Below are 12,902 nucleotides of genomic sequence, written 5' to 3'. Positions count from 1 at the left end.
ACTTCTTCAAATCCAATCATCCTACAAAAATGACTCATTCTGTACTAAGCTCCTCTCTTAGCCTCTCAAATCCCTTAGTGTTCAAGTTAAGAATGGTCTACTGTTCTTGGGTGACAGGCTTGTTGTTCTACATGTCAATCAACTCTGTAAACACTTCTACAAACTTGCTCATAACTCTATAGACTACTTTAGGATTGACAAGACTTATGTAACACTAAAGTCATTATTCTACTAGCTAAACATGTGTTCTGACCTTGAAAATTCATACATTAAGTAGTGTGACTCATGTTAGAGATATAAATTATTCACTCAAAAACCTGCCAGTCCTTTGTACCCTCTTACTATGGCTGACTAGTATAGTAATACAATTACTATTAACTTTATAGATCCTCTGCCTCCAGACTACAGGTTCAACAGAATTGCAACTATTACCAACCAACTTAGTAGTAACATTTGCCTACTCCCTATCTGTATGGGCCAAACTCCTAAAGAGTTTGCCTGTGTTTTCTTTGACAGATAGTATTGTAAAAACAGTCTTCCTCTCAACATTATCTTAGATTAGGATTACCTCTTTACCTCCAAGTTCTGGAGGGCTCTTCATAAAATTTCAGGGGTTAAACTGAAGATGTCTACAGCTTATTACTCACAAACAGATGGAATCTTGAAACAAACAAACAAGTCACTCATCCAGGCACTTTAATTCTACATTAACTAACAACAAAAGGGCTAGTACTATACACTACCTTATGTTCAGTTTGAGCTTATAAACACTAAAAATGCTTCAACAGGATTTTCCCCCTTTCAACTTCACCTTAGCTGATGCCCCTGTCTGATCCTACCTCTTGTACCCTTACCAGAAAACAAGCCTACCCTTTTAGAGGACAAGTAAGCTTGTTCTCTCATCTAGCAGTTTAATCTTAACATTACAGAAGTGTAGGACTCTCTCATCCTAGCTAAAACTTCTCAAGCTCATACTGCAAACTGGAAGAGGAGTCTAAAAGACTCTTATACTCCTAGTGACTTTGTTATACTATCTACCTTCTATCAGTATCAAGATTATACTTAGGGTGGTAACAATTGTGTAGCCAAATTCATGCCAAGATGGGACAGTAAGTACTGTGTCCTCAAGGCTTTCCCAGACTGCTCCACTTACTAGCTTGAATTGCCAAACTCTCACACCAAATTTTCTACCTTCCATGCATCTCAGCTCAAACAATACTATACAAATGATCCTACATTATACTCTACACATAAACTTGTACAACCTCCTCCTGTCCTCACAGAGGAAGGACTCAAAGAGTGGGAAGTAGAAGCTATAATTGATCAACAAAGACAAGGATGCAGCCTCTAATACCTTGTTTGCTAGAAAGGGTACAGTCCAGAAGACAATCTTTGGTTGCCTAAGTAGGAACTAGACAACTGTACAGTATTAGACTAATAGGAACAACAGTTATGTGCTGACTCTCATACATAGTCCTCCTCAATCCTCAATTTCCATTCTACAAAACACTTGTGGAGTGTGTTCAACTAATGCCTTCTCCTCTCTTATCTTCATCTTTGTATTCAACACATCTTTTCTCTTACTAGACATTCTCAATTTCCATTCTAATATATCCCTCCTTCTTCAATCCCTTCCCTGCCTTGCCTGTTCCTTATCCCCTATATTTATTCACACTCTCTTACACTACTCTTCCCTTTCCCCTCTTTCTCTCTTCTTCCCAGTGGGGAAGAGTGTAACCTTGTGGAGGTTACACGCGATCTGTTAGCCTCATCACATGACTTATCTTATAAATAGCTCTAAGACATTCCCAAGACTGTATCTCTTCTTGTACCTCCTTCAATACTAGTCAATTGCCCGTTCCGCGACCTGAGTGAGACATTGTCTCCATATACTTCCCTTACAACAATGTAGTTGTATAGGCTAAAGTATCTCATATCAGAACACATAATTCAATCACTTGTATTCTGAGTAAGAAGAACTGTGTTTGGATCTCCTAGTGTTGAACGAATCTTAAAGAGTTGTACTGAAATAGTACAAGTAAACAAATTGAGCATCAGAAGGTATGATTATTGGAAAATATGTGAGGAATCCAAAAAAAAATCGTGAAAACGAAATATCAGCATATTCAAAAGGCAAACCCAAAAGATACCAAGCCTTCTCCGCACGCGGACGTGTTTCGTCGGAGTACCTATATCAGCACAGGTACGTTCCTCGAACTATAACATTGCGTTAGACATCCTTAACCTGCTCTTCGCACCAGTGCCACAATTCCTCCGCTGTCTTCGGATCGCGTGCGTCTTTGCGACACTCTGCGACGCGTGCCCATGGAACGAGGTATGCACCATTTATATCTTTCGCAGCTGGGGACGTTCCAGCATACAATTGAGTCAGCGCACCAAAAGGAGCTGGGAAAAGAGCCAGGTCCTAAAAAGCGTGCAATGTGCGTTAAAATCCTGCAGTTCATATGTGCTCGAATAACAAGGATAACAAAGATAGACAACAAAAAAAACTTACAAGTATCTTCTTTTGAATCCCTTTCACGTTTCTCTGCAACTCCGTCTTGATATTCCCAGGGTTGAGGGATGTAGAGACGATGCCTTGATCACCGTACCTCCTGGCAAGTTCGCGTGCAATTAGAACGTTCCCGAATTTACTTTGTGCGTAAAGATTCATGGTGCCAAGTTTTTTACGTGCGGGTGAGTCGCGTAGAGTATCGTAGCGGATGTTGGAGGAGACGTGCATCATGTGTCCAAGAGACGACGTCGTGACAACGCGGACGTGTGAATCAGGTGAAGACTTGGCGGTTTCGAGCAGGACGGGGATGAGGAGTTGGGTAAAATAGAAGTGACCTGTAAACGAGTAAAGCACCAAATTAACGCGGACTTATGAGTATTATGAAGCGATTTGTTTTGCGCACCGAGAACGTTTGTGCCGAATTGAAGGTCGTAACCGTCAGGCGTAAGTTGTTCGACTGGCGGATACATTACTCCACTAACAAGTAGGATTAGCGTGTCTCATACACTGGGAATATAGAGCACCCACCCATTGTTGAATAATATGTTGAGTTGCGTCTCTTTGCTAGTTGATATCGTCAAGTCAATAAGTATGGTAGATGGAGTTACTCAAAAATGAAAAGACCGCTACCTTATGAATTCCTCAGCAGCCTTCTTGACAGCCTTCAAACTCGCAAGATCCAACTCGAGAAATACAGCTTCTTTCCCCGTTTCTTTATTCAACTCCGAGATCGCAGCATCGGCCTTTGCTTTATTCCTCCCGGCAATATACACCTTTGCATTATGCCTTAGCAATGCTTTCGCTGTTTCCAGACCAATGCCTGTGTATCCACCAGTGACGATCGTAACTTTTCCTGACAGATCCGGGATATCGTCTACGGTGAACTTAGTCTTTGGAGGTCTGCTTTGGTCGTACGCCGCACGAAGGGTCGTTATCATTTGGCCCATGGTCGCCGGAAAGTCCTGCAATCTAGCCTAGCTGTAGTAGCGAGTGCGAGGGTGGTACACGGACTCTAAATTAGGGTTGTCGAACCATATGCTATTCCCATGCCTATGCTTTATAAGTGTGTGAATTGTGTGATAGCAACCGACCGAAACTAGGACTTACGTGTCGTGTCGGCCTCGGCTGGAATTTATAAAATAGGCACGTGTGACGACCGCAGCCAACATCTAACACCTCATGCAATAGAAGAGCTGAGACAAATGGACGTGAGACACCGAGGCGACGATCGCGTCTCTGATGAAAGAAAGGCGAGCATCCTGTGAGTCTGTGGCAAGTACGTCATCAGTGGTATTTTTAATTTTTATCATGTTCACACGGATCACGGATCACAGGCGGATCAAAAGATCAAAAAATACTGTATAACTCAGGCAGTCCTTTTGGTGAACTAAGTGCTCTGACAATTCGCAGTGGGCAAAACTGCGGCATGTTGGGCCATTGTTGGCAATATTATTTTTTCGCGCAAGATACTTAGGTATGCTTTTTCAAACCATTTTGCTACAATTTCTGTCAGAATGCCCTTTACTGCTACTTACAAGTTACAATACCTATAGGAAATATGTACTATAACATCTGCAAATGAAAAACAAAATGTGTACAATTTCTTTTTTCCTGCTCTTTTTTAGCAGTTAACTTCCATCATCCACATGGATCACACACAGAGTCCAGCAGCATGTATACTTATTTATACCAACTACTACTCTTCTCAGAGCTTAGACTGTCATTAAAATGAGTACAAAAGCCATATTAATGTTGTTTGCAGACATTGGAGTGGATGTGTAGAAAGACTTTAAATTTCATTGCTTTATATACAAAAAAGATATGTCCCAAAGTGTACATTTATTCATTCTATTATTATAGGAAATAGTATTATAGCTACAGGAATAGATTGTAAAGGCTGGAGCCTCACTCAAGAACACAGAACAGGCAAAGACCTGGGATTGGAGAGGTCAACCTAAGTACAGGAGCAAGTACAAAGATAATCTCTAAGTGTCTACAAATAGCCCTTTATATACTTAACTAAAGTCATGTGTGTAACCTCAGAGGTTACACTCTTCCCTACTCTGAAGAAATAAAAGGGGGGGGGGGTAGGGAAGTGATTAATGGAGAGACAAAGGAAAGGATATAGTAAAGGGGGGGGGGAGGTGAAATACAAAAGGGTAAGGACAGACAATAAGGAACACACAGTTATGAGTTTAAGAAGGCTTCAACTTGTTAAAAGGTAGGGAAGGATTAATGAAGAGGTAAGGGAAGTATAGTAAGAGGGAACACATAGTCACCAGCCTAGGAAGGCTTTGACTTGTTAATGAAAACATATAGGGATGAGGACTTTTGACAGAGTTGGTGGAAATAGTATCTCTGAGACAGATGCAAGTTGAAGCAAGCTGTTAAAGAGGAACACATAGTAACCAGCCTAGGAAGGCTTTGACTCATTAATGAAAATGTATGGAGACAAGGATGGGGACAAGGAGTACACATGGTCAAGACATGAAACTGTACTGCCAGGAATGTGTGAATGATACCTAACAGGTTTAGTGAGCACAGTGTTGCTACAGATAAGGAGAAGACAACTGAGACATTGACTAAAACACATAGTTGAGACATTAAACAGTACTGTAAGGAACACATGAATGATACTCAACAGGTCTAGTGAGCACAGTATTACTATAGATAAGGAGAAGACAACTGAGAAGGTCTTGTTTGACTAACAGTAGGCTAGGTGTTAGAAGTAATCTAATCTCTTTAGTGGTGTGAGTGAAAAGGAGTGTGAAAGTTAGAGTGTATAATAAAGAGAACTCAACAACTCTTCAGTTATACTAGCACCTGTTGCTTAGGGGAGGAAAAAATGATTAAAACACATGGTTGAGAAGTGAACAGTCATCCTCAGGTATGTGTCAGTACTAGGAGGAGTGGAAGGGCCAGGTTGATGAAATTGACACACTAATTCTAGGAGTAATGAGAGTACAGGTAGTGTGTGGGTAAAACAGAGTATGTAGAAGTAACAGAGGGTCTGTTTATAAGGGGGACAGGACAGAACAAGACAGGACAGGACAGGACAGGACAGGATAGAACAGGACAGGAAAGGACTGGATAACACTAGCAGAGTATAATCCCTAGCTAGGTCTGTGACTAGGAATAACACTAGTAGGGGCTTAATACTCTGGCTAGGTCTGAGACTAGAGGTAATACTAGTAGAGGCCCTAAATGTTTAGGACTGGGATTAACACTAGTAGGGGCTTAGTACTCTGACTAGGTCTACAACTAGAAAAGGGACTTTATACCCTAGGAAACAGGAGGTGACACTAGTAGAGGCCCTATATGTCTGGGACTGGAATTGACACTAGTAAGGGCTTGGTACCCTAACTAGGTTCACAACTGGAAAAGGGGCTTTATACTCTAGGAAACAGGAAGGGAAGGGAAAGGGACTTTATACTCTTAGTAGACAGTAGACAATAATAGTAGACACTAGACAGTGACAGAGTAAGAGATAGTATAGTAAGGAATAGACAGTCTTGATGAACACCTTAACAATAGAGAGATACATGTTGTAGTAGGTACAACAAGTATACAATGAATATACTGTAGTTGACAGCTCAATTGTAACATCTATTGTACTAAAAGTAGATACTATCTGTTAGTGTAGAACCTGCAGCTCCTGAAGAGAATTACACTACAGTTCCAGATATTAGTAGTAGTATTAAGATAGTACTTCCTTGTACAATTTCAGGACTAGGACAGTAGGTCCTTCTGTAGCTTGTTTCTCAACAGTGTTCCAGTAGAGCAATTGTACAGTAGCTCCTAATCTTAGTAGTAGTACCAAGATAGTGTTCTCCTTGAACAATTTAAGAAATAGGATAGTAGGGGCTTCTACAGCTTGTTTCTAGACACTAGCTTAAGATTGTAATGAGTGGCAGAAAGGTTATGAGTAAGAGCAAGTCTGTAGATAATCTGTTTGAAGTAGTACAGTAAAGTATATTCTTGAGTGGCAGAACCTTAATTGTAGACAGCTGACCAGACTCACAATAATGTGTAACACATGTAACTCTAGTACAACCACACACACTCTTCTTAACACCTTCTCCTAGAATCCAGGGACCAATCTGATAAGGGTTTGCTGGGAGAGGGTAGTACAGTAAAAGTATATATTCAAGTAGCAGAATCTTACTTGTAGCCAACTGACAAGACTCATAATGAGACACAATGTGCACAACTCTAGCACAACTGTATACAATCTTCCTGACACATTCTCCTAGAATCCTGGGACCAATCTGATAAGGGTCTGTTGGGAGATCAAAGGTGGGCCAGTAGGTAGTAATATTCTCCCTATGAGCCTTCAAGAGTGAACAGGAATTCAGTATAGCATTTGTGAAGTTCATGATTAACTAGAGTATTACTATAGAGTACTATAGGTGTGTAGGAGATAGTAGACGTGTGGGGGGAAGCCAGGGGGGGGAGGCTGACAATCTGGTGGCACAAGTGAAAGGCAGTAGATGAGAGGTAATCCCCAAATTTTGTAATGTTCAAAAAAAAGTGTAAAGGCCAGAGCCTCACTCAAGAACACAGAACAGGCAAAGACCTGGGATTAGAGAGGTCAACCTAAGTACAGGAGCAAGTACAAAGATAATCTCTAAGTGTCTACAAATAGCCCTTTATATACTTAACTAAAGTCATGTGTGTAACCTCAGAGGTTACATAGGTTAAGTTAATAATACACAGAATACAGAATGTTATAAAGGCCATTTGGAACACACCTTTGCTGCTTGTAGACATACTTCTTTGTAAGCAGCATCTAGCTGTGTGTAACACAAGAATCATGCCCTTTTTCTTCACCTGAATTGGATGTAATAAATTTGTCCCTAAAATAATGTATAATAATAAGAGAAAGGGATATTGTAAATATTAAGAAACAGATATTATCATGCTTCAGGAATCATGTGTAATACACTGCTTTGGCAGAAGAAGTTGAGTCTGCTAAGAGTGAAATTACTTAGGTAACCTAATATTGTACTCCAATGAGTGATTATGAATTATCATATCCATAAAAGTGAAGATTCTCCATTGGGCTACAGAGGATTATTGAAGTTGGGGGGCAGAGACTACTTGTATGTATGCTCATGGAAATGGCAATGTAGAAACCTATATGTGCAAAGTCAGGTATTTTTCCGAGTATTGCATAAAGTGATAACACTTGCTCAGGGACCATCGAAAACATGCACCTTTTCTATACCGAGATATTCTCTTAGTTTCTTGGCGTCCTTTACGAAAGCCCAAGTTGTGTTTGCATCAAATGAAGCTGTCCTGCACATATATAATCAGAGGCTGTAGGAATGGATACTTTTAGTATCACTAGTTTCGGAGTCGACTTGCTCGAACCACGTCTGTCGAAGAGGATGGTCTGCATCGAAATAACTAGTGGAAATGGACTCGGAAAAGCGATGGCGCGCTTTATTTTTCTTCTTTGGATCGATGAAGCACTGGTCCTGATGATCACAGCCACCACCAGGACCGCCGAGAATGAGTCCACAGCCATTCACTCCGATTAGAACGAACTGGGAGTCCTTTCCTTCGACTTGTAGCTTTTTCTGAGGTCGTTGAAAGGCTGTCAATTTAAGGAGTAAATAATTTTCTGACTGATCTGACTAAAAGTTATGCCAGTCAGAGATTAAGGTAATCGACTTTATAAAGTGGAATTTCTCGAACTGGTCCATGGTCGCAGCGATGATAGACATCGCGAATAACTTCCTGCGATTCAAACAATTGAAAGAACCCGAAGGACTAAGAAGGAGACACGAGGATGTGAGAGCGTGGGAAAGAGGATTTTAGCATATCATGGCAAAATGGATAACGTGATCCAGGACTGAAGATAAGAGGCGCTCTCTTTCTTACCTAATATTCTTTATTTACAACCTGTTCTCTACCATCATCATCATCAGAGTGTTTTATTGCTATGAATTGCACTCCGGCACTCTGGACAAAGGAGCGAATGGCACAGACATTAGATATTAGCTCTAGGGACAGGTTCTCTCTCTCTGCTTAGGCGATGAAATGTGCATGCATACATGCGACGCTATATAAGATAGGCACGTATCGCTAGTATGGGCATCTGACTCTGTTTACTCTCTGTACTACACCATCATGACTATCTCCATCGACGCATCTAAGCACCTCGTTAAGGCAGTCACTGTATTCAGCTCTTGCAAAGCGGAGGTCGTCCGCACCTTCACCGTAGACCTTGAAGGAGGACAAAACGAGCTCTCCATCACGAGTCTCTCGTCTTGCATAGATACCGACTCTGCACGCATCACCGGACTCGGAGACGCGATGCTTTCTGATGTAATATGCACTATCATCGATGCGCGTGATATACCTCCGAGCTCGGACGGTGACGTGCTGGAGGCCCTTGAACGTCGTCGCGAAATGCTAGAGGGCGAGAAGAAACTGTGCAGCAAAGCGTCAGATATGCTAGCGCAATACGGGCGCTCTATGGCAGCCGAGTACACCACTCCGGATACTGTAACTTTGTTCGCAGATAGCCTCGTTCAGCGCGGCGCAAAGTCGCTTGAAGAAGCTAAGGCATTAGACGAGCAGATCGCAGACTTAGACAAAGAGCTTGAGAAAGAAAGGCGAAGGTTGCAGAAGGAACGGCAGAAACCTGCAGCTCGTGGTCGCGTCACGGCCGTCATCGTGGCTAAGCGCGCTCGCAAAATTGAAGTAACATTTACCTATGGTACGTAATATTAAAAGTTTGACTGTCTTTTTTTCTTTTCATACTGACGTTATGGTTCAGTTGTGAGCAATGCATCGTGGTCCCCGTCCTATGACTTGCGCGCTATCACGGAGGATGGCAAGCATTCCCATACTGTCTCTCTACACTATTGCGCGTCCATCCAGCAGAATACTGGCGAGGACTGGCGCGACACAGCAATCTCCGTCAGCACTGCAATTCCGGGAACGTGGTCATCCATTCCCTCTAGGCGGGTCATGAAGATCAGCCCAGGACAAAGCACGCTAGCTGTCAGCAAGAACGTGGATGCAAGGAAAGCAAAAGTACTTTGCCAACATAATGTGCGGACAGCCCTTCCCTCTCGTCTCGATACTGTTCCCTTTCGCTGGTGGCGTGCGGCTGCAGCGGCTTATGGACATGAAGTTGATAGCATTCTTCCGCTGGCGTCCAGTGGTTATGATTGGCAATCTGTTGGGCCTCAATTTTATGAAGCTATTCTAGAATCAGAAGCTGCCGTTGCAAGTGACCACAACGATGCTACTTGGGCTGAAACAAAGACGATCGTGACTGAAAGTTCTGTGGTTAGCTCTTTCCGGATTGACGGAAACTGCACAGTCTCTAGCGCACTGACGGCACACAGAGTCGCTATTGCTCTTTTGTCCTTTGATGTGAAGGTGAACTATATCTCGGTTCCGCGATCGACACCCATGTCGTTCCTACAGGTACTAGTTTAACAATACCACTGATTACTATGAGTTCTGACTGCGTTTTGTATATACAGTGCGAAGTCAAGAACACCAGCCAGTATCGCTTGCTTCCAGGCTCTGTGAATGTATTCTTGGACAATAGTCCAGTATCAAAGACCACTATAAATATTCGTACTGCTCTCTTTACATTTACTATACCGTTTCTAATACGCATATATACACAAATAAAGGACATCAACCCAGATGAAATTTTCATGTGTACGCTCGGACCAGATCCTGCTTTGCGTATTAAGTGTACTCGTATGCCACCGATTGTTACCACTTCTGGTTCTTTGTACGTTGCACAGACGAAAATTACGACGTACAAAATTTGTACTATCATCCAGAACGGACATAGCTTCCCTGTAACGAGATTGGTGGTTCATGACGCCGCCCCTAGTACTGGAGAGACGACGGACAACAAGGAAATTAAAGTTGTAGTTAAACTCCCCGAAGGCCTGGCCGAGGCTGCGCCTGATGCGGTTGTTGACGTTCCAAACGCGTCCGTACCTGGAAAGTCTTCAGTAAAGGTGCATTGGGAGCGGAAGAGCGGTGTGAAGGAGGCAAATTATGTCTGGTTGGTGGACTTAGGTCCTGGAGAAGAAGTCAATCTGGAAGCTGAGTACAAGGTACGCGCGCCCGAGGACTATGTGTGGCACATGCTCGAGGAACACTTCAGTTGATTTCTGACTGTCCAGTTTCGCTGGATTGGGCTGGTACATCTTGTAATGTACTGTATGCGATGCATTTGTTACTGTGTTTATTGCATAATGTGACCAAAATAAAAGCGACTGTTTTTAGGTCGGGTTGGTCCGTGAAATTTTAGTTCTTATTGCAATGTATGGTGTCTTACAATGCAAATCAAGTATCAGTACAAGAGATATTTTGCAAATGCTGCAACAAGTAATAGCATTGCTCTGGTGGTACTACTACCACTATAATTTTCTTTTAAAAGAAACTTCAAATTATGTTTTAAATAATTATTCTCATTTATTTCAAGATTTCACAAATAAAGATATGCCAAAATTAATTTATAGTTTTTGTCTAAAGAAATTTTTAAATGTTGTTTACAATTTCTATCAACCAAAAATGGTAAATTAAATTATGAATTATATTTAACATTATGTAAGTTATTTCCTAAGGCAAGAAATTGTGAAATGCCTGATGTGTACTTATCTTGAGTATTCAAGCACGTGACTTCACCCAAATCAGATTGATCAACAAGGTCCCGCAAGTCGAACAGTTTCTACCAGGATCCCTCCTTGTGGCGTCCAGTCATGCTGTACCGACAGCTCTTCGAATACAGATCAGCCAGCACGTTTATATTGCGCATCCATATATCAACAACATCCGTCCAGGAATGAAATGATAAAATGACCATTTTCAGCGATACAGTATCGCCACCTTTGCTACCTGCTCCATGTTTTGCAATATTATTGGAATGACAGTCTGCATTCCATCACATCCCACCACATACTGACTAGTACTTTCCTATGTCAAGGACAAGTTCACAGGCCAAGCACGACATACCTCCACTCGAAAACCTGAAGCCTCTGTTTCGGCATGACGAGGATCCTCCCGAGTTTGACAACATTTGGTTATGGGCTAAGGATGAAAAGGATGATAGGAAGCCATGTCGCTTTAAACGAACTCGGGAATTAGGAAAGGGTGCATATGCTGTTGTCTGGGTACGTTCGACACTCTTTCCTCCTTCTCTTCTGTCAATGATGAATAAACCCCGTGCAAAAGCTGATAGAACGCGATGACATTCAAGAAGATATGAAGCTGGAGTTCGCCGCGAAAGTAGTTTCAAAGAGGACGGAACGTGACGGCAAGGAGCTGACTGACAAACAAATAAAACACAGAGAAAGCTTCACAAAGAACGAAGCGCGTGTACTAGCTCGACTGAGGCATAAAAACGTAGTATGTTAAGTGTAAACCGCAAACTGCGTACGTGCACATGTTCATTGATGCCCCGAAGATTATATGCTATGGAGCCTTCGAGAATGAGCATTCTTTCGTTACCATTTTGGAGTACGCAAGAGGAGGTGACCTTTTTAAACGCCTTCAGGAGGCTGGAAGATTTACAGAAAGAGATGTGGCACACTATATTCAGTGAGATTGAGTATCTATATTTTGATTAGAAGAATTATTGCCTAACGCGTGTAAAGCCAAGCGCTTTGTGCAGTACAATATTTACATTCAAGTAATATCTCTATAATGCATAGAGATATTAAGTACGTCCTCATCTACAATATGGGACGCCATAAAGTCCTTCTAATAACATGTTTGTAGGTCCGGAAATTTTCTCATCAAGAGAAGACACGAATCTCCTTCAAACAATGAACTTGTACTCTGTGATTTTCAAATGTAAGTATTTGTTAAGACGAGACTACACGAGAGCATGTCTCAGATGATATAAACTACATTACAAGCAATGACGAACAATGATGGAATACCTTCCATCATACATTCTACATCTGAGACATACCTACATAGTATATATAGACTAACTAATCAACAGACAATGAAGCAAGCTGCAAGAGAGTGAGCCAAGTCCACTATCCCCCCCTCTTTGTGTGATCCCTCTAAGCCTCTCACATAACCTCTCTTTCCCCTTTCTTAACAGGTTATGAGCCTTGAGCTCCCTGCCTACACTTTATCTACACTCTACTACATCTATGCTCTATACAGTTCTACACATTACATGCATGCACACAGCATAATACAACACAGAACTCGACTCACCTGTCTGAGTATCCCAAACGTGAATCAATATGCTGTGAACACACAATCTACCATACTACATACAACCCAGACATTATATGATCATCATCTTAGTGATTATGATCATTGGCCCAGTAATAACATAATCTATGCAGGCAACATTAGAACTATAATGAGTATCACTTACTGC

General features: G+C 41.8%; 3 protein-coding genes across 3 annotated transcripts; 2 read left to right on the top strand and 1 right to left on the bottom strand.

The window, feature by feature from the left end:
- Positions 1-1,972: 1,972 nt before the first annotated feature.
- On the bottom strand, positions 1,973-3,741 carry FOMMEDRAFT_120027 (NAD-binding protein). Its single transcript, XM_007264527.1, has 6 exons — positions 3,623-3,741; positions 3,146-3,570; positions 3,044-3,079; positions 2,919-2,992; positions 2,516-2,850; positions 1,973-2,425 (listed from the first exon to the last, which is right to left on the bottom strand). Exons 2-6 carry the CDS (start codon positions 3,460-3,462, stop codon positions 2,231-2,233), a joined length of 957 nt encoding a protein of 318 aa, XP_007264589.1. The 5' UTR covers positions 3,463-3,570; positions 3,623-3,741; the 3' UTR covers positions 1,973-2,230.
- Positions 3,742-8,650: 4,909 nt separating this feature from the next.
- FOMMEDRAFT_80022 (uncharacterized protein) lies at positions 8,651-10,668 on the top strand (the record flags this gene model as incomplete). The annotated part of the gene is made up of 3 exons (XM_007264526.1): positions 8,651-9,242; positions 9,303-9,961; positions 10,021-10,668. The coding sequence occupies 3 exons, from the start codon at positions 8,651-8,653 to the stop codon at positions 10,666-10,668; spliced, it is 1,899 nt and encodes a 632-aa protein (XP_007264588.1).
- An 810-nt stretch (positions 10,669-11,478) lies between these two features.
- On the top strand, positions 11,479-12,104 carry FOMMEDRAFT_153929 (Pkinase-domain-containing protein; the record flags this gene model as incomplete). The annotated part of the gene is made up of 3 exons (XM_007264525.1): positions 11,479-11,673; positions 11,735-11,908; positions 11,967-12,104. 3 exons carry the CDS (start codon positions 11,479-11,481, stop codon positions 12,102-12,104), a joined length of 507 nt encoding a protein of 168 aa, XP_007264587.1.
- Positions 12,105-12,902: the final 798 nt, after the last annotated feature.

The sequence above is a fragment of the Fomitiporia mediterranea genome, assembly GCF_000271605.1.
Source record: "Fomitiporia mediterranea MF3/22 unplaced genomic scaffold FOMMEscaffold_4, whole genome shotgun sequence".
Lineage (NCBI taxonomy): Eukaryota > Fungi > Basidiomycota > Agaricomycetes > Hymenochaetales > Hymenochaetaceae > Fomitiporia > Fomitiporia mediterranea.
The sequence above is the reverse complement of the archived record's forward strand: the minus strand, read 5'-3'. Positions and strand labels throughout refer to the sequence as shown.